The sequence below is a fragment of the Argentina silus genome (assembly GCF_951799395.1).
Source record: "Argentina silus genome assembly, chromosome: 2".
NCBI classification, from domain to species: Eukaryota; Metazoa; Chordata; class Actinopteri; order Argentiniformes; family Argentinidae; genus Argentina; species Argentina silus.
In genome coordinates this window covers 27,170,587-27,191,180 of record NC_139656.1, presented here as the reverse complement: position 1 = coordinate 27,191,180, position 20,594 = coordinate 27,170,587, and the positions used below count along the sequence as shown (strand labels likewise).

The following is a 20,594-nucleotide window of genomic DNA, read 5'->3' as shown; positions in this document are numbered from 1 at the left end:
TCCCCCAAAAGCTTAATCTGCTTTCTATACTGCATTCTAAAGTTCAACAAATATGCCTTGTAAATTACTTAAAGGGACGGTTTGGCCTATTTTCATGTTTAAGTGAATTATCATCTTAGCCTGAGCTGTCCTCATAGGCCAGTAATGAAAGCTTCTCTTGTAACCGCAGCAGAGGTCGTTAGCAGCGTCTTCTCCAACAGACAGGATTCCAATGGCATTAAGTTAGCATTGTTGTAATTACATGCCAAAATCTCCTCAGAGAAACTTTCAAACAAAGTTAGCCTTGGCTGCTGTAGCGAAGCGGAGAACAGAGAACCGGAGCACCCTTCACTACTGGCCTATGAGGACAACTTCAGGAAAACATGAAAGTAGGCTGAATCATCCACCTCAATAATGCTTGTTTATGACCAAAAAACAGAAGGAGTTGAGTTGTGTCATAGTTTAGTGGAGGTCGGAGGGAAAGAGGTGAATTCGAAATGCGTTTATTGCAAATCACTTCATTGTGCACTAATACCTGTACAACTTGATGGCATACTGTACCGTTCAACAAAGGTAAGAACCACGGGAAATAATGTCAACACATTGCTTTTATATGCTGTCAGTGTGCATAATAGGATAAGTTCTCCTTTCAGACTGATTTGACAGTTCCAAACTTTAAAGTAGTTGGTCCGTGTCCTCCATCACCTGTGACTGCATGATGATGGAGAAGTACCGTTCTGATTCAATTAGCACCATGTCGTCCCAATTATATCCTCATTAAAAAAGTAGCCAGAGCTCAAACTCGAGCCACCTCTTCTAACGAGGCAAGAGAGAAAAGATTAGAAGAGTGAATGTAAGAACAGCACACTGATTTCTTTTTTCCCACGATGTATGTGATAAACTCACAATCCTCCTCTCATCTGTAAGAAAATAGATAGATTTGAGAAACCTGCATGACAAGAACTAATGATTATGTGTCAGATTGTAAAATTGGACAGTCATGACAGCAAGGACAGACGAAGGAATTCTCCAACTTCTGAACATCAGAGTTATAGTATATTTACTGTTTAGGGTATAGTGTATGATAGTGTTATTTGTCTCATTGTAACCACTGTCCAATAATTTTCTATGCCGGTAAATAGGGAGACATTTCAATGGTAGTCAGGGATGTATTTATTTCAAATGCTTTATTGGGAATAAAACGTGACAACATTATAACATGAAATGATACTGTTTGAATGATTTGTTGATCATTACACTTCATCCTCTCTCTAACAGTGTTTGTGCGTCCATCATGCTGAATTCACAAGAGGATTTGGCAACAGTGATACAACATTTTACACTTTGATGTAATCACGACTGCAAATAGTCCACAGTTACATAAGGGTTAGTGGGTAATGTCTTGGGGGAAAAAACACTCTATTTCATCCTGTATTCAATCTTGAACACACACACACACACACACACACACACACACACACACACACACACACACACACACACACACACACACACACACACACCATGACATACTCTAGGGCAGTATTTTTCAACCTTTTTTGAGCCACGGCACATTTTTTACATTGAAAGAATCTTGCGGCACACCACCAACCAAAAATGTTACAAAATGACACTCTGTAGCCTGATACAATAATATCCGTAGACTCATCAAGTTGCAACGCAAATTTCCTACTGATGCGTATCTTTCCCAAAACATGACTTTCGATGTCTGTAGACATGTCATCAATACGCCTGGCAATTGTGTTATCTGAGAGCGGGACTTTAGCTATGTCTTTAACCGCGTCAGGGCCGAGCATCTTGTTGACAATGGCTTTGCAGGCAGGTAGTATTAATGTCTCCGCCACAGAGTGGGACTTTTTTGATTTAGCTCAGCAACTAGGTAACTAGCTTTGAGTGCTTTCTCATTTACCTTTGTGGTTTTTCCTCATAAAAGTTGCCTGTTTCTCTGTGTTTTCACGCAGGCGAACAAAATAGTCCTTCGGCTTGTTTTGAAGCGACGGGTGTTTCATTTGGAGATGGCGTTTAAGCTTGCTTGGCACCATGGCGCTGTTGAACAGCTTCTCGCCACACACCAAGCATAATGGAGTCGGTGTCGTCTCATCCCCGGTGAAAGTAAATCCGAACGAAAGATAGCTTTCGCTGTATTGCCTCAAGCTCACCGTCTTTGCGTTCTTGTTACCACCACTCATACTAGGGCCTTCACCTGGGTCAGAATCTTGTCCAGGGCCCAGTTCGGAGTTTGCATTTTTCCTTTTTAAAAACTTCTCCATCACTGTCACCACGACCTGTCGCATGCGTCACTAATTATCTTGTCTCTAAGAAGGAACGAGGCAATTAGCTACCTGCTGCCACCCGGACGAATATTACATTACTCTGCCAGTCACTATATTACAGCACAGACACTCGACAATGGCATATTATTTGCAGATAATAATTAATAAATGTTAATTCAAAAAAAGTGAAATTGGATAATTTCTCACGGCACACCCAACGATCTCTCACGGCACACTAGTGTGCCGCGGCACAGCGGTTGGGAAACGCTGCTCTAGGGAAGCTAAGGAATATATTGGCATGAAACAAAACGTATAGATATGAGTAACTGCCAATACAGCATTTCTGATACTGCTGTATAATTGCTTTCTCCTATCACACCACTTGCCTTGCCTTCTCCTTCACCATGTTAAAATTCACTAGGGGCCACTGTTGTTCCACCACACATCTCTCAAAAGACTGCAGAATACACTGGTTCAACACGACACTATTGTTTTCCAACACAAAATACAGAATGGGGGAGTGCTTAGTGGCGTAGCACATAACCGTAAGGTTCCGGCTTCGATTCCGACCCTCGACATATCCTGCATGTCATCCCTCCTCTCTGTATCTCCCCCATCCTTCCTGTCAATCTCTACTGTCTCTATCCCAATAAAGCAGAAATACCCGAAAAACATATTTTGAAAAGAATACAGAATGAAGAGCTAGCATGCTTTGCCATGCAACCAGCACAGACATTGGGTTATGAAGTCCTTCATTGTGAGCTAAGCCCATACAGAGCTGAAACTACAGAGATCAACCGCAGGCCACCTTAAATATATGCAAGGATGATTGGTCACATGGCTATCTTTTGGAGCCAGGCACTCCCATGTGGTGAATATTGTATCTTGAAACCTTAGATAAATGAATAATGAATCTCCTAAAGCCATGGCGTTGAGTAGGAGAATACATGTTCATCAACTTTTAGTCAGACTGGAAACTGTGTTACACACAGTGCCCTGCATAAGTAATGGGACATTACACACAGTGCCCTGCATAAGTAATGGGACAGGGAAGCTTGTCTCTATTATCCGAGCGTTATTGTTGTGGTGGTTTGAGTAAAGATTCTCAGCTTTTATTTGATGGTATTTGTGTACATATTGGTTCCACCATAGAAATGACAACACTTTGTTTACATTTACATTTACATTTATGGCATTTAGCAGACGCCTTTATCCGAAGCGACTTACAACAAATATATTTGTTTAAGTAAGTGAATCATCTGTCCAACAGTCATCATAAGACAAAGTAATCTATGCTCACACCAGGGGCCATAGGCAGTCGTAATGTCAGTAGGCTATTTTTTTTATTAGCAGGAGAGAACTTATACAGGGGGGGTAGCGGGGATGAAGAGGTCTCTAGGGTTGGGGTTAGGGTTAGTATAGGGGGGGTAGTGAGGGTGAAGCGGTCTTTAGGAGGGATACATATTGTATACTTTGTATACATATTCCCCCTATTTCAGGGCACCAAAAGTAATGGGACAATAGGCTTGACAGGGGTTAGTCAGGTGTGTTTGTTTAGGCTTTGTGTTTGCCTTTGGAGTCTGCTATTGATGTCTGACAACATGAGGACCAAAAAGGTGTCAATGAAAGTCAAGCAAGCCATTATTAGGCTGAAAAATCTGAATCAACAGTTGATTCAATCAACAGGAACATCGTTAAAAAGGAAAAAAAAAAAATCAATCGCAAACAGGCTGGTAGGCTAAGGAAGATTTCTGACAGAATAATGCTTACCATAATTAAGAGAAAACCCAAAACAAGTGACAGATCAGGAAAACTCTCCATGAGGTAGGCATGAATGTGTCAGAGACTACTATCCACAGAATACGTCACCAGCCAAACTATAAAGGCTTAGCTGGAAGGTGCAAACCACTAGTTATCTTCAAAAGGGATGGTCAGATTACAGTTTGCTAAAAAAAAAAAAAGACCTTAAAAGCCTGCAGAGGTCTGAAAAATGGTCTTGTGTACAGATAAGACAAATATTGCATTGTATCATGTATCATGAGTGATTGCAAGAGGAAACTTTGGAGAAAAAAAGGATCAGCAGATCCTTGTCTGCTCGAGTGCAAGCAAATGCCTCCACAGAAAGATAATGAACCAAAACATACTGCTATAGCAACTAGGGAGTATTTCACAGATAATGATAAGATTTTAGGCAAAAAGACCTCAAAACAAACAACAACTGAAGAGGGCTGCAGTACAGGAAATGGCAGAGCATCACCAGAGAAGATACTCAGCATCTGGTGGGGACAATGGGTCGCAGACTTCAGGCAGATGTTGTATGCAAAGGATTGTCGACCAAATACTAAACATGAGTGCTTAATTTGGACATCATATGAATCTGTCCAATTGCTTTTGATGCTCTGAAATAGTGGGATTATATATAAGCAGTTTTGTAATTTCTGAATGGTGAAACCAACATGTACAAAAAGCTGACCATCTCTACTTTAACCTCATTGTAATAGTTTGATTTCAAATCCAAAACTTTTGCAGTATAGAGCCAAAAGAAGAAAAAAAAATGCTTCACTGTCACATTACTTACGCAGGGCACTGTAAGTAAGTAACCTTTCCAAATTTAAAAATCTTGAAATGAAAGCATAACATCACTGGCGGGCTCTAGGCAGTAGGCTGCACTAAAGAAAGTAGGCTAAGCCTACCTAGGCCTGCACTGTGGGAGGCCCGTGGTTACTCACAACATAATATATGGGAACGGCTTCTCACTCTGGCGAGAAACATGACAAGCTATAATTTAGTATGAATGTTGTGTATAAATGGGATTTAACAAACAATGAAACATGCTGTTCCCTTTAATGCCTGTATCCTCTATAAAGTCTATGATTGAAGTTGACTGGACATGATATTTAACTTAATATCATAATCATATCCCTACAAAATACTGAACATTGAGAATATATCACGTCCAATCAACTTCAATCATTGTATTCTCTTGCATTATCCACTGTGAGATAACACCATAGACAGTGCAGCAGCTAGATTGTACTGAGTTTGTTTGACACATAAAATGACTGTCACAAGGGGGCAGTACAGCTTGATCAAAGGGGAAAGAAATGACCTTGATCCACAACCAAATAAAATGAGCAAAACTCCATGGCAAGTTCAGTATACAAGCATGCCAACCCGTCATTTAAAAAAATACAAACTATTTTGTCATTGTGGCATTACTTCACAGTCACATTCCATACTACATTAGCCTATTCTAGCCTCAATCAAACCCAAGTCCCCCTCTTTTCTTGCTAAATTTCAGATCTCACTCCTCATCTTATAACTTGCCAATGAATTGTCAGAGAACGGTGATTATGGACTTAATGATAAACTGCTGTTGTGTGGTGGGATTGGGTAGATGACAGAGTGAGCAGTCTACTGTACAGTACACTCCCCCTGTCTGGGTCCCCAACACATGGCAACGGAAAACACTTTAGGGCAAACACGCAAACACACACACACACACACACACACACACACACACACACACACACACACACACAACTACAACCGTAAAATGACTGAGGCGTGGCTGTGTGTGTGTGTGTGTGTGTGTGTGTGGGTGTGTGGGTGTGGGTGTGGGTGTGTGTGTGTGTGTGTGTGTGTGAGTGTGTGTGTGTCCCACTCCCCAGTCTCCCTGAGGAGCCCTCATAGGAACATTGCTGCATGGTTCATTAATGTCCTACCCACAATATAGCCAATCCCAGTCCCAGTCCAATTCAGAACCCATAGTATGACATGCTGAACCCATATGTCTGTGTGTGGTTATGTCTACCACAGTGTGGTTAAAACACACGCCTGTTGATATATTAATTCATTAAATAGCTCTCCTCTTTCACAGGTTTTATCACCTTTGAGGCTGAAATATAATTATTGTGAGATTCTCATACCAGTGTATTGGTGATATATTGAGTCATTGTGGTAACAATAGGCCTACTGTGTGTCACCATCAGATAAGAAACTATGGTCCCATTTTCCTTGAGCACTTATTTTGGGAAACTTTGCTCACAACGGAAAATGGGGCCCTAAGACTCCAGTTTCAAGTGACCATATAAAGCAATGACACAACTGTAATGAAATGTGTGATTGAAATGAAACGCATTATCTCTGATTTACTTGGGCCTCAACTCACTCTGCCTCAATCCACATTCTGAAAGCCCCCAGTGTAGTGTTGATCAAATCGCTAAATTGCAATGATGAAGTAAATCATTACAACCATTGGTATGTGATGCATCTGAGATGACTTTGCGTATTATGCACTGGGCCCTGTTTCAATCGACAGCATCATCAGACAGACACTTTACACACACCTTATCTCTCCACCCAAGACTTGTTTTTCCCCCTTTTCTTATTGCTCTCTGTATTACATTCAGACAGGCCTCTCAACACTGCCTCCTCCACCAGAGACAAAGCCTCTCTCGTAATAAGCCAGAGTGATCCTCCCACCTTGGTCTGCCCCACTCACTTAAGGTCAAAAGTTAAATCTGCGATGCAGGGCATGAGCTAGTTCCAGCTGAATGGTACAGGGGTGTCATTTGAGACCTGATTCCCTTGACCTGTCTGCCTCTTCTCCAGGGTGGCTTGGTTTTACAAAAAAAAAAAAACATAATCTGTTTTGTTATCACGATCCCATAAATCCCACAAATCCCCGGGGGGCATTATCTAATGGGGTTGAGGTCGTGACCTGGATTGTTAACTGTTTCCAGTCCGAAGCCCAACTGGGACTAGTCATCCTTGTGAGGACGTGTGCTTGTGCCTCTTATTCAGAACAGGAATTATAATCCATGTTTGATTTTTCTATTCAAACTTTTTTTTAATGTATCCCTTATTTCACAAAGGTAAGTAAGTTGACGGAGAACATGTTGTCTTTTGCAGACACTCTTGCGGGGGAGGGGAGAGGGGATGAGTAAGCGGCATGTTGAGACGAGGATGGATGAGAGCAACGTGTGATATCCGTGTAGATATTCTAAATTCAGGTTACAGCTAAGGAGCTAAAAGTAAATGCATCACTTTTTTTGCATGCAGAGGAGTTTTGTGGTTTTAGTTTTTAGAGCAATATAACGACACCACAACTTGCACCCACACACTCGACTTACACCAAAGTTCTGTTCACTATGCATGGTTTTATAGGTGCTTTAATTTCAAATATAATTGAGATTTTCCTTAAGAAGGACTAACTATAGCACTATTGGCATTTCTTCAAAGGCATAAAGAGATTATGATCGGCATTAATCCAACATCAGACAGTGTTTATTCCAAACTCTACAATGAATCTGGGTGGGGAATTCAGCAAGCCACAATGTTGTGCAACATTTAAAGGGAAAGCTCACCAAAATTACAAACCATGCCAAATTCTCTGAAAAGAAATGAGTTCGAGATTACTCAAGAAATTTCAAAGAAATTTGACCTCCATTGGTTTTAGGTTTAAAATGCTACCCATTAGCAGTTAGTGACAGTGCCCAGATAAACAGAACCAACGTGTGGATTGAAGTCTGTCTTTATCCATAGACTAAGGAACCAAGAATGTGATTTTGTAATTTGGGTGAACTTTGCCTTTAATTTAACAAAAACGTAAGTGTTTTGAGCGACCAGTTGAGAAAAGGTGGTAACGATCGATGCTGATCGGTGCTGGCGTGTGAGCTGCACCATGTATGAACGCCAGCCCGTTACACCCACCACAACCACCGAAAGGTAGCAGAGGTAGCAGAGTCTCCGTTATACGCCATTTAGCTTAAAGCTGCGCACCGTTAAGAGAACGTGCGTTTCAGCAAGTTGTTGAAAAAAGCGTTGATCACAACGTTGTGCCAACTGAACGTTGTGCCAACTGAACGTGGCCCTGATCCGTCTGTGTTCCAACCCCTGTCATAGCACTTGTGACATGTAGAGGGGAGGAAGCAAAACAATGGACACTAAATCACTTCAACAGCTAGATTAAAACCATGGGACAGGGGAATTCTGAATGATTGGCCGTAACATCTGTCTGACCTCTCTGTCTTTTATAAACTGTGGCTAAAGATAGCACTGTAGCAGTGTGTGTGTGTGTGTGTGTGACAAGCATCTCAAAAGCCATTCTGAAGGGCTCTGCGTGGGAGGTGTTAGAGAAAATATGATGGACACACAAGAGCAGGGTTTTCTGAAACATGTTTATACATTATAAAATACAACATTCTCAATTCCAATAGTGATAAAAGCGCAGCTCTATAAAAGTGATGGGCCAGCATCAGCCTCTCCTCTCCTCTATTTCACTCCACAAAGACAAGACATCTGGTGCCTGTATAAAAAAGAGAATATTGTTGCCATTTATGGCTGGTATAGCACCAGCTGTCTATGCCTTCTTATGTCAAAGTTAATAAAACATAACTTACTTGAAAAAATGTTTTTAAAAAAATCATGTACACAAAGATAAAAAAAAAAAAACATCATACAATTCTTGACTTCAATTTTACTTGGTGTTAGAATTTAGAACACCTTTCTGACCGGGCATCTGGGTAGCAGTATTTCTAAGGCAATCCATTAGGACCTGAGAAATTCTTGACCACCTGACCGGTCACATTATCAACATGAAACTCAAAGCTTATCCTCAAGGCAATGTGCCTCCACATTCCAGGCAACACGTGGTATGAGACTGTTCCATGTTGTCCTCTTGGTGCTGGGAGACGGAAGTACGAGAGAAAAAACAAGTAAAGTATTTCTCAGGTCCCTAATAAAAAGCATGCAGTGAGGATGAATTAAGCTTGTGAGCTATTCAAAAGGCCTCCATGTCTTTGGTCTGGCACTGTACATATGTCAGGTACTGTGGATATATAAGAACATAGACTGGATAACTGTGATGGCAGTCTTCAGATGACAATCAACAGTTCCAAAGTCTTTCAGACAGTCATTGTGTAAAAGTACATTCATTGCTTTGAGACTTCAACACTAAAAGTCGGATGCTATACCGCAACAATGCTGTTGGATTGACAACGCAGATTCTGTTGCAAGTCTGGAGGGCATGACTGGTAATAAAAGAAAGAAAAAAAAAAACATCTTATAAAAGTCTTTGGTCCCGAAGAGTAACATTTTGACCATGCACAATTTTGTTACACATGTGGTGGTCATGTCCAAGTGACTCAGTCCCATTGTCTTCAGCCATTGGACTTTCAGTCACATGACGTATTCAAGAAATAATTATGAAATGTCCCTGATTGTTGCACTTACTAACATACTTGGTACAACTGTATGAGACCCACTCTCCAAGTCTTTTTAGCAATATTGAATGCCTCCAAATATTGTCGCCAACAAGCTGCATCTTGGTCCCAGACCACATAAACAAACATGCACACACACACACACACATAAACAAACATGCACGCACGCTCGCTCACTCACACGCGCACACACACACACACACACAGAGAGGTCCATTTCTTCACTCTCCAGTGTCAGGTGTAACATCCAACATGTTGTGGATCTCCTCTGGGCTGTATCCCAGCAGCCCCTTCAGGTCGCAGACGAAGCGGTAGACGTAGCGCTTGCCCGAGGTCTTGTGAATGATGTTCTTGTCGTAGTAATAGCGCAGGCCGCGACTCAGCTTCTCGTAGTTCATCTTGGGCTTGTTCTTCCTGCGGCCCCAGCGCCGAGCCACCTGACAGAAGACAGGAGGTGAAATTAGCCTGTTCTTTATCATTCCCCTGCTCCTGCGGCAAGTTCAAGCAAGTATAGTTCAAACATGTGTCTCTTTCCTCATGTCATGTTTACTAATGCCAAGTCATGTATGTACAGACATGTAAAGATGCTAGCTGGACCAATCATCAGACGAATCAATAAAGTATCAAGAACCCCTACTGTTTGCTCCAGTGTGAGGTCATTCTTACCTCATCGGGGTCAGTGAGTTTGAACTCCCAGCCGTCTCCTGTCCAGCTGATGACGGACTGACAGGATGTGTCGGTCAGGAGCTCTAGCAGGAACTGCCACAGCTGGATAGGACCACTTCCTGTGTGAATCACAACCATGGACATAATGTGTTTATCTTGCTGTTTACGAGTCTCATCAACTTCGTCTTTATTGGCATGCACACACGGACACACGCGCGCGCGCGCACACGCACACGCACACGCACACACGCACACGCACACGCACACACACACACACACACCCACACAACCACAACCACACCTGTATATCCTGCGAGAGCCGCTGCTGGGATGACAGACTTGTCTCTGCTCAAGTCTGTGCGCTCCTTCACATAGTCTTTAAATGTGCCTTTGGCCTGGTGGCGGTGCAGCATGACGGGGTAGTCCTCAGAGTCAAAGCTGTCGTAGGAGGGAACGCGCTGCAAGCTGCTGAAGGATGAGTGGCTACCCCAAGACTGGGTGAGGCGATCACAGCCCTCGAGGCTTTCAATGCTCTCAAAGGACTCCTGGCCTCCGAGTTTACCTTGGAGGACAGAAAGGGGTATAAGTCCCTCTATAATGGCATATACAAATGTAATAACACTAATCATTGTCATACGCATCATCCCTGTCATCGTCCTTGTAAGACATCTCAAACCAATCTGATTACAAGTAGTTAAAGGGGCAATCTGGGATTGGTACATCACTTTTGGGATTTTGAAATTAGTGATATATACTTAGAAATGCCTCGAGCTGAATTCAACTGTCTTACTCCATCATAAAAGCTTGTTTACTCCTTTGTTAGTAAACAACATAACTGTAAACAAACAATGCAGAGCTTCAAGACTTGTAATTTAATATAATTTTGATGTCATGGAGGTCAGTCCTTGCATCCATAGCTCAGTCTATGAATTTATGAAAGTGGTTCCCTGTCTCCAGCCACATCCCTCAGCTAATAACCAAAAAGGTGGCGGGGTGACCGCTTTTTTGTTGTTTGAATCCCAGATTGCCCCTTTAAAGAGGGGGTTCTAGTGGTCTTACCATGACTAACACGGCCCATGCACATGTTGTCATGGGAGACAACTTCCTGTTTGATAGAGAGGTAGTCCCGCCGCTGCGGGCTGTCCCGTGTGATCCCATTAGGATGTCCATTCTCACTCTTCATCGACAGCAGGTCCTCACAGTTGATTGGTAGAAGCGTCTGATAGGACTCTGTGATGAAGCCTGACTCTGAGTACTCGGTTGGAGGGACGCACTGGGCACGCTCAATGCCATAGTCTACAGAGAGCAGAGAGGAGACGAGAGGGAAGTAAGAGATGAGGAACATCGAGATGAACATTCATGAGATTGCTTTCCAATTTTGAACTTGGGTAAATGTGTGAGTGGTACGTTTTCATCCAAGAAAGAGCAGCTATACTCACTAGCAAAGTAGTCTGATGTAAGCCGGGATTCCTGAAACGTGGACGTTAACCCATTGACTGGGAAATGTCGAACATCTTCACGAAGGAAGATAAGTGATGATTAGCATGGTACACAAATGTGCTGAAGTATTTCTGGTTAAACATTAATAACAATTTAGCGACGTAAAAGAGGGACACAGGCAAGATCATGTTTGTGAGCTGCCTTCAAGATAAACATGTTGTACTATCAATTTTGCTTGCCGTTACAGTGACATAAGTTGACGATAGCCATATGTTGCTAACTAGCATTAACAGACAGGTCCTACCTCGCAGCATCATCTCCAGATGTTCCCACAAGATGTCTCCTACAAAATCAGGAGCCAGGTCCAAGAAGCGCTCTTTCCCCAGGGCACAGAGGCCGGCCCCGCTCATACAGAATCGCTGCAGCTGCACGCTCTTCAGACTGAACTCATTCACGGTCCACATCAGCCACTCGCTCACCTGGCTCTCAGACCACTGCCGGGGATCTATACAGATAGTGGGAGGCGTTGTCAAGACGTTGTTCTCCTAGGGAGCTTTAGACAAAACAGGGCCGACTCAAACTGTAACGTGCTGGCTCTGACATTGTCTTTTCACACTGTTCTCTCCAGCGCTGTTACCGCGACTACGGTGGATGTGTAAACAGCACAGCACAGCTCAGCTCAGCTCAGCTCAGCACGGTTAGGATCAGGGTAGTGGTGTCCCTGTACATAGTCACCACATGTATCCCCTGCAGGAGGAGTCACTTCACAGTAGGCTACGTCTCTCAATCACAACATTCCTTCTCCAATACAAGCCCAAACAAGGTAAGAAATAATGGGTTGTTTTCCTGACATGTTATTCCTGGTGAATTATCACTTGCACCAGCTAATAAATGACAATTTAAACATCTGACAATCCGATTTCCATGGGAATTGGGAATAGGTCAGCTTGAGGTTAGCAGAGTCTAAACCAAAACGGACATTTAGTCTCTGTGTATGCTTACGCAGCATACCTCATCCCTAACAGTTTAGTCCTCAGCAAAGACAAGACACTTAGTGTACTGTAGCGTTTAAGAGATCCTCCCACCTTAATTTTTTGTCCGACTCCATACCTCCCTTGACAGAAATTCCTCAGCGACTGCCAAAACTGATACGAGCATTTTAACAGCCGCCCTCCAGGGGTGAGTCAATGTCTGTCAACGTCACGTACGTTCACCGTCTGGCTCTAAACAGGCCACTCTGACTCCCCTACCAGGTCATGTGGTTTCATGTCTGCGCTATAGGGAGTGAATGGGGCGTCTAGGGATTTTTGCATACTGTTTTACAAGTTTTGGCTCTGACAAACTGTGCCCTCGAGCACTTGTAAACAATGTTGAGGCAGCACATTCCTGTTGGAAAGTGTCTGGAAGCCACATGCAAAACTAATAGGGTTGGCTTTGACAACAGTGGTTTGAAACTAAGCTTCATCAATTTGAAATGTGCATTGAACCTACGTTAGTTCTGTTTCAAGCTTTTGGGTTGCCACATGAAGGCCACACAGATGACAACTTAACAGTACATTTCCCCGTCAACAAGCCATGTGTTTCTGAGTGCTGTAGGCAGGATTGTTGTGGCCTTACCTCTGGGGATGCCCAGTCTCTGTTGCTCTTTTGTGAAGCCGCTGAATGTGTCCCTCAGGGCCTGTGACATCATCTCCTTGCTCCCCGGGGTCAGCAGGGGCACGTCGTTGAATTCCACATCTGCCAATAAGAACAAAGGGACACAGTTTAGCAACGCTGCCTCAATACTAGCATGGGTGCCAGTCTGCTTCTGCTTCTGCCTCAAGCATGTTACCTCAATACTTACTTCACCAAAGCTACAGGGCGTAAGAGGGAAGAGGTAAGAGAGAGCATTGTAAGAGCATTGTAAGAGGGAGCATTTTGTCTTCTTTCAGCTCTATACCCCAACAATAAGAACAAAGGGACACAGTTCAGCAACGCTGCCTCAATACTAGCATGGGTGCCAGTCGGTTTCTGATTTTGCCTGGTTGCCAGATTGTGCCAGTCTATTTCTGCTTCTGCCTGAAGCATGTTACCTCAATAGTTAGTTCGCCAAAGCTACAGTGCCCTCCATACGTATTGTGAAGAGGAAGCATTTTGTCTTCTTTTAGCTTTACACTCCAACAGTTTGGATTTGAAATCAAACAATTAATACGGGGTCAAAGTAGAGATTCTCAGCTTTAATTCAATGTTTTTTTCTTTCAGATTGGTTTCACCATTTAGAAAGTACATTTTTTAAACATACTCCCTCTATTTCAGGGTTCCAAAAGTATTGTCCCGTATTGCCCTGTCCGAATCAAAACCTTCCATTTTTTGACTCTGTAGTTGCTATGGCAGTATGTTTTGGGTCATTGTCTTACTGTATGATGAAACACCATTCAATGAATTTGGAGGCATTTGCTTGTTCTTAAGCAGACAAGATGTTTCTGTACATTTCAGAATACATTCTGCTGCTGCCATCAGCATTTACATCATCAATTAAGACAAGTTAGCCAGTTGTAGTGGCAGCTATACATGAATGCCCAAACCATAACACCTCCTTCGACCATGTTTCATAGATGAGGTGGTGTGCTGTAAATCTTGGACAGATGCGTTTTTCTCTTTCCACTTGCAATCACCCTGGTACATGATAATGTTCAAGGTTTTGGCTATGTTTCTGATATAGTATTTCAGCCTAACAATGCCCTCCTTGACTTTCATTCACAACTCTTTGGTCCTCATGTTGACAGACACCAATAGCAGACTGCGAAGGCAAACACAAGGCCTAAAACCAATACTATACACTGACAGCTCTCTTATGTTTCACAAATGATGTGACAGAACACCTGTCAAGCCAATTTTCCAATACTACTGTTTCCCTGAAGTAGAGGGGCTATGTATAAAAAGGGTTGTAATTTATAAATGGTGAAACCAAATTGATCGTAATTATTTTATCCAAACTGTTAGAGTATAGAGGTAATAGAAGACAAAATGCTTCCTCTTTCCATTGCGTATGGAGGGCACTGGTATGTCTCAATGTCTGTTGCCTAACAACACGTTCCAGCCACAACTCACACAGCTTTATACCCACAAACAACACAAAGCGCTCCAGATGATTGAGTGCACCACAGCAGCTGTCAACAATCAACCCAGCCAAAGAGACAGAGGGAGTACTGTGGCTGGACCCCAGCAGGGGCATTCCTGGCCTGGTCAGAGGGCAAAGGTCAAGGCAGTAATGTAACCCTGTGCACTGCCAGCATGGTGTCTGTCTGATGTCTGGGGCGCGTGCGCACACACGCACACACACACACTCTTAGGGCAGTCAGCTGCACCCCAAGTGGTCTTTAATGGCTTAATCAGAGCCTTATGACTACCATTGACTTAATAAGGGAATGGTGTACAAGGGGGAGAGATAGATAGCTGGAGATATTAATGACAGCAATGTGTGCTCGTGTGTATATGCATGCATGTATCAGTGTTAGAAATTACCATAGGCTGGTAAGGAAGAGAGCCCTCTAAGAAAGAGGAAGCCGCTTTGACTGACAGTGTAGGGGCGCTAACTATCTAATCCACTGTGATGTGAGCCCGCCCAGAGACAGCCAGAACACCCAGAGTTGTCAACAGAACACATTAACCCAATTAACACAGTCCCTCTTTTGAACATCCCGGGAGGCAGGGGGTGTGAAATCAGGATAATGTTGCTTACCAACAGAATGCATCACTACGGAGCGAGTGGTTGTGGAGGGGAAATGGAGAGGAAACGGGGAACTTCTGTGCTCAAAAAGTGACTAGCAGGACTATTTTTATTATTTCCGAAGCTTGTTTATATGTTGCAAAGACACCCAGAGGGCATTGATGTTGACCACCATGCAGCCATCTATGGAGGAGTACATAAACATGATTCAACCCAGCCACTGACTTTAGTGGTTTTTGTAAAAGAAAAATAACTGAAATATTAAAGAGAGACAGTCCAGCAAAACAATCCAGCCTCACAAATTCCCATTTGGGCACTTATGGAAATTCCCTGGAATCAGTGGGCAGAGGGAGAGAGCGGGAATGGGAACCACATGTGGGATATCCTGCTGTGATGTCACAAGGATAATCCAGGCCCTTCCGCCAAATGCGACACTGGGGGAAGTCACAAGGCCAAACGGGAATCTCCGGTCATGATTCCCAAAACAATATGGCTCTGAGCTGGGAGATTCCCACTGCATGCCCTAGGCCAGACATAATTAACAATGAATAATGTCCAAGTAGATGCTTTAAATTGTCAATAAGACATTTTCTTGTTTAGCACATGTACATTTTCTGTTTTAAGCGCTAAAGTAGATGTCATTACTACTGTCTCGCTGCATCTCAGTATAAGTGAATGGAGTAGTGTAGTTTATACCAAGCTGTTTTTCTTACCCTCTCCTAAGTAAACAGTTAAGAGATAAGTCTCCGAATAGACACATCCATCATTTCTGTTTAAGAAACTCTCATGTCTGTTTGGACAAAATAAAAACATGAGAGCCTAAACTCTTAACATTACTCTAAAACCTCCTACATGTCATCAGTGACTTGACCCAGGCAATGTAAAACAGACTTCATTCTGTCTCATCAGTTTTTGTTGAAATGACTTGACGTTGTGAAACCTAAACCATCCATGTTCTCCTCTTTTCCACAGGTCTATGCTAGCTAATGTGGCTAACAGCTCCCATAAAAGAGATTCTGAGGAACAAATGAGCATGAATACCCAAAGGACTTAAGGGGATGGAAAAATACTGAATTAATACAGTATGACCACCTCTATGACACTGCTGGATTTCATGCCCCTCTAAGCCTGACTCATCCATGTGTCAGCACATGCTGGGAGAAGGCAATGAGGACAACTACACAAGAACTGCACGCACGCACGCACACACACACAAGCTGACAATTGAGTCATGCCTGAGGACACACCCTCTGCAACACACACACACACACACACACACGCACACACACGCGTGCCATGTTTTCCCGGTGGTCTGGTTAGAAGATCAAAAAGACCCATACCCATTATGACAGTTACGAGTAAGCCTGGTTTCTGTGATCACTCAACACCCTAATTATTCTCTAACATGGCAGTCATTCAATGAGCTGGTGATGTATCTCTGATTATGGGACTGTGTGTGTGTGTGTGTGTGTTATGACTAAGTGTGTACAAGGCATGACGGGGCAGACCAGTCAGTGTGCCGGCATGCCAAGGGAGCTAAACAATTTAGAGAGAGCACGCAAAGGGCAGGGGAGTGCCAAGCAGCGGGAATGGAATGTGGCCCACGCTCCCATCCACGACCTGGAAATGGCTCACCATACACAGTCTAGCCACCCTGGACAATACCTCCCCCACCCTTTGCCTCCGGACACCCACCACAAAGGCTTTAAACATCCAAGTTAAAAAATGTGTCAGCCTGCCAATCTGTTGACTAACACCTCCATCTGGGAAGGGAAGACCACAGCGAGGGGAAGACCAATGAAAGCAGTATGTTACATTGATTGACAACGATATATTATGCAAGCACCATCTTTCAGAACATACTGTCCACTTCTTTGAGGAGTAGAGGTATTCATTAAACCCACGGGATGTGAGCGGGTCACATGGTGGCCGACAATGCATCAAAGTCACAGTCTACGGGTGTTTCAACTCCCAGTGTCTCCTTTCATCACTGTAAAAGCCCTCACACGTCTCTCTGCGCAGGCAGGTGTGGGCCCATATTCACCACTGTTGCCTTTATTTTGACAGCTGATGTTTAAACATGCGAATGTCCTGCTGACTTGATCTGGCCAGCTCAGACAAGCAACAGTACTGATCATAGGCATGTATCAGACTGACACAGATACTATAATCGAGTGACTGCACACATCCTGAGGTAGACACATCAGGACCAGGAAAGTAATGCTTATAACTGAGAGTCATTTTCGTGTCAGGAACACCTGGAGGTGATCACTGTCAAGCTTTAGAGCACCTGTCAGTGTCTTGCCATCACATACAATATTCACTGAATATTCCCGGCTCCTTTCAAAAGTACATCTCAGGGGACGTACGTTTTCTCGTTCAGTTGTAGACGTACCACAGCATAAATGAGACCCCTTTCAAACGCGTTTCTTTCATCTCAGCCTCCTTAGGTTAGGTCACAATGTCATTGTCACAGAGACAAGAGTGCCATAAAAGCAAGTTAAGGACTTCAGTGGCATGGTTGTGTTACTCCTGAGTATGGGAGCTCTTCGCCTGTGGTGAAGAGGCTGGCTGTTAGGAGTTAGTAGGGTGGTGTGAGCTTCTGCAGACAATGCTGCAACTGTCTTTCACGTTTGCTTTCACGCTATGGTGATCACATGACCATGCACATTCTGCAGGTGTCTCTGTGGGTGTTTGTGTGCACGCAGACAGACACACACACACAGCTCTCTTTTAGTACGTGGGCGTCATCTTACCTATACTCCGTTTAATGTGGTTGACAAATGTGTGAATGTTTAGTTAGTTTCCATGACGTCAGCGTCACTGTGAGCAGATGTGAAGAGAACTTACAGGACAACACAGGAAAAACATTTGAGAATGTTTCTACTGGCTTACATCAGATGGCTAGAAAACTATTGCTACACAACTATTGTGATTATTTTTGATTCATTGAGAGAAATACGTACAAGAGTTTCCTAAGCTAATGTGTCTGACAGGAGATCTCATATTGGATTGTTGAAAGGTCTTGGTGAGAGAGGCATTCATATCATCGAGTTCATTATGAGGATGACTTTCCTAATATATTTTAGTATAGTGTATATTCTGACTTTTCCTAATATATTGTTGCGAACGGCGGGGTAGAGAAGCTTGCCCCAAGCGGGAATCGAACTCACCATCCTCCGCTCACAAACCGGCTACAACACCAAGACAGTTAATTCCTTTGGCGGAGCTGCTAACGGGCCTTTCCCAGGCTCGTTACAATATGTCATACTGCATGCATTGATGAATTCAACGCAAATCAGCATTCATTGAAAGTGCGAAATTGAGTCTACTTAGAACATCTAGTGAGTTTTACATTTTGAGTCCCCAGCTGTAGTGACAGCAAATGAATCGAAATGACATGTTGACACAGGTGTGCACAATTTCTCTGATTGCGCACCTGCCCAATTAATTACCTATTGTCGTTTTAAGCGTAACAGCCCTACAGTAGATGAAATGAGTTATTTGCTGTAATCACAATGAAAACCAATGCCTCAAAACAATAGAGTGTATTCTATTCCGTACCGTCGTGTCACTTGATCTAATGCATTATATGAACTTTAGATAAAACCTCATACCATGCTACAAATGAAATATTTTGTAGTCAGACACATTCTGCTAGTTTGAGTTTCAACCGTTGCATCCATGCGATCATCTAGGACAACATGACACACTTGTAACTAACTTGTCACATCCAAACCACCATTTAAATGCATTTTACAATATAAATGTTGTCAATATTTTTGTAGTAGAGCTGGACTACATACCCTCCAATTTCTCGGACTTTATCAAAGTCAAAGTTGGTTTTATATCAAAGGCTGCCGTCATCTCCGTCCGATAGATTCCACAGAACGTTGATCCAAATTTCAACTTGATATAATATGTTCCTGCCACTATCGATTGATGGGTTGTTCAATTTATATATTTTTGTTCGAAACTTCCCGGGCGAGTCTTTGTATTGCAATTCCCTCAAATCAGTATGTCATTGTTCCCCATTCTCATTAAAACATTGGTAAAACACAATTTAGTCTGTTAAAAACGGAATAAATCCACTTTCCCAATCGCTCAAAGCTGTGTTAGTATGGTAAACTATTAAAAACATTCTTGATGGTTTTGCTGTACTCCTTCAGTTGAGAGGGGCTGGACATGACACATGACGCAGTATAGAGGCGTGGCAATGTACTTCGTGATGCCAATCAGCTTACTCATAATCAGAGTAACTTCGGGTAAATTGAATTCTTATAGTAAAGTGTAAATGGTGAACAAAATGTGTAAATCCTTGCTAACATAATTTTAATACACGAGCTATGGACCAATATTGTTGACTAAACCTATTGAAAAGTTATTACTCAGTAATCAGTAGTACACAGTTGCTCAAAACAGTTTACATTCACTTTTAATAGGAATGTTTGATTGCAGCTATACTTATGAGCACACACTTACACCTCGTTGCACACAATGCATCTCTTGTCCTTCGCCCTGGCCTGTCCATCTTAGTCTACTGTCCTTCACATGTGGGGAGCGGGGACAGACAATGCACTGAAGCAGTGTCCTGAACTGCAGAGATCACAGGGACCCCTGAAGAGAGGGAGGGACCAACAGGGGGTCATGGTAAACAAAGCCCCTGCTCATTCCAACCAATTAACCCTGTCAAAGAGCCAGCTCATCCCATTACTACCACCATGTGCCCTCCATCAATCCATGCTGCTGTTCATTTAATTAACCTTCCCCAGCCTTTCTTAATGCTGTCTACGCGCTCAATCATGAACTGGCCAACCAGAGCCTGTTCTGTTAGGACTGACTGAATTAGTATATAGGCTTTAGTGAATAGAGTATTGTTCTGCACAGACAAGACAAATGGCCAACCTTTATGATGATACAACTCAGAAACTGTTCAACATGACCGCCCTCAATGTAGCTTTCTTAACTGAAGCCCTTGCACATTGGCTGTTGTCCCTCATGTATGTACACAGCTGGAACTTATCTAGTCTTTGGCCCTACGTTACCAAAGAGTTTCCCATCAACGGACTTGGCATCAAAATGGGAATTTAGCCCTATAAATGGTACATTGAGATTGATGGTAAGGCGTGGCACAATGCCAGGGCTAACTTACATCATTGGGAGTGACAGGCTTTGGTCTGTCTTATGCTTTATGACAGAGGGAAATGTGCTCTAGCCTGATGTGTATCACCATTTCCTCCCTCCCCCAGTGCCCCTAGACCATTGGCGGATCTGTTTACA

The 20,594-nt window shown here is 43.1% G+C and overlaps 1 protein-coding gene across 1 annotated transcript; it reads right to left on the bottom strand.

Moving 5' to 3' along the window:
• Nucleotides 1-8,442: 8,442 nt before the first annotated feature.
• On the bottom strand, nt 8,443-19,424 carry LOC310819357 (protein C-ets-1-like). The gene is made up of 8 exons (XM_083690619.1): nt 19,121-19,424; nt 13,223-13,342; nt 11,910-12,110; nt 11,605-11,679; nt 11,225-11,461; nt 10,467-10,727; nt 10,166-10,284; nt 8,443-9,936 (listed from the first exon to the last, which is right to left on the bottom strand). The coding sequence occupies exons 1-8, from the start codon at nt 19,179-19,181 to the stop codon at nt 9,721-9,723; spliced, it is 1,290 nt and encodes a 429-aa protein (XP_083546745.1). The 5' UTR covers nt 19,182-19,424; the 3' UTR covers nt 8,443-9,720.
• Nucleotides 19,425-20,594: the final 1,170 nt, after the last annotated feature.

What these genes read in the sequence shown, in the direction of transcription:
- LOC310819357 (XM_083690619.1), bottom strand. Translation starts at nt 19,181, where the DNA reads ATGACGGCAGCCTTTGATATAAAACCAACTTTGACTTTGATAAAGTCC. An exon ending in TCTGGAGATGATGCTGCGAG is followed by an intron (nt 11,680 to 11,909) that starts GTAGGACCTGTC and finishes TCCTTCGTGAAG; the next exon opens with ATGTTCGACATTTCCCAGTC. An exon ending in CATGGGCCGTGTTAGTCATG is followed by an intron (nt 10,728 to 11,224) that starts GTAAGACCACTA and finishes CTGTCCTCCAAG; the next exon opens with GTAAACTCGGAGGCCAGGAG.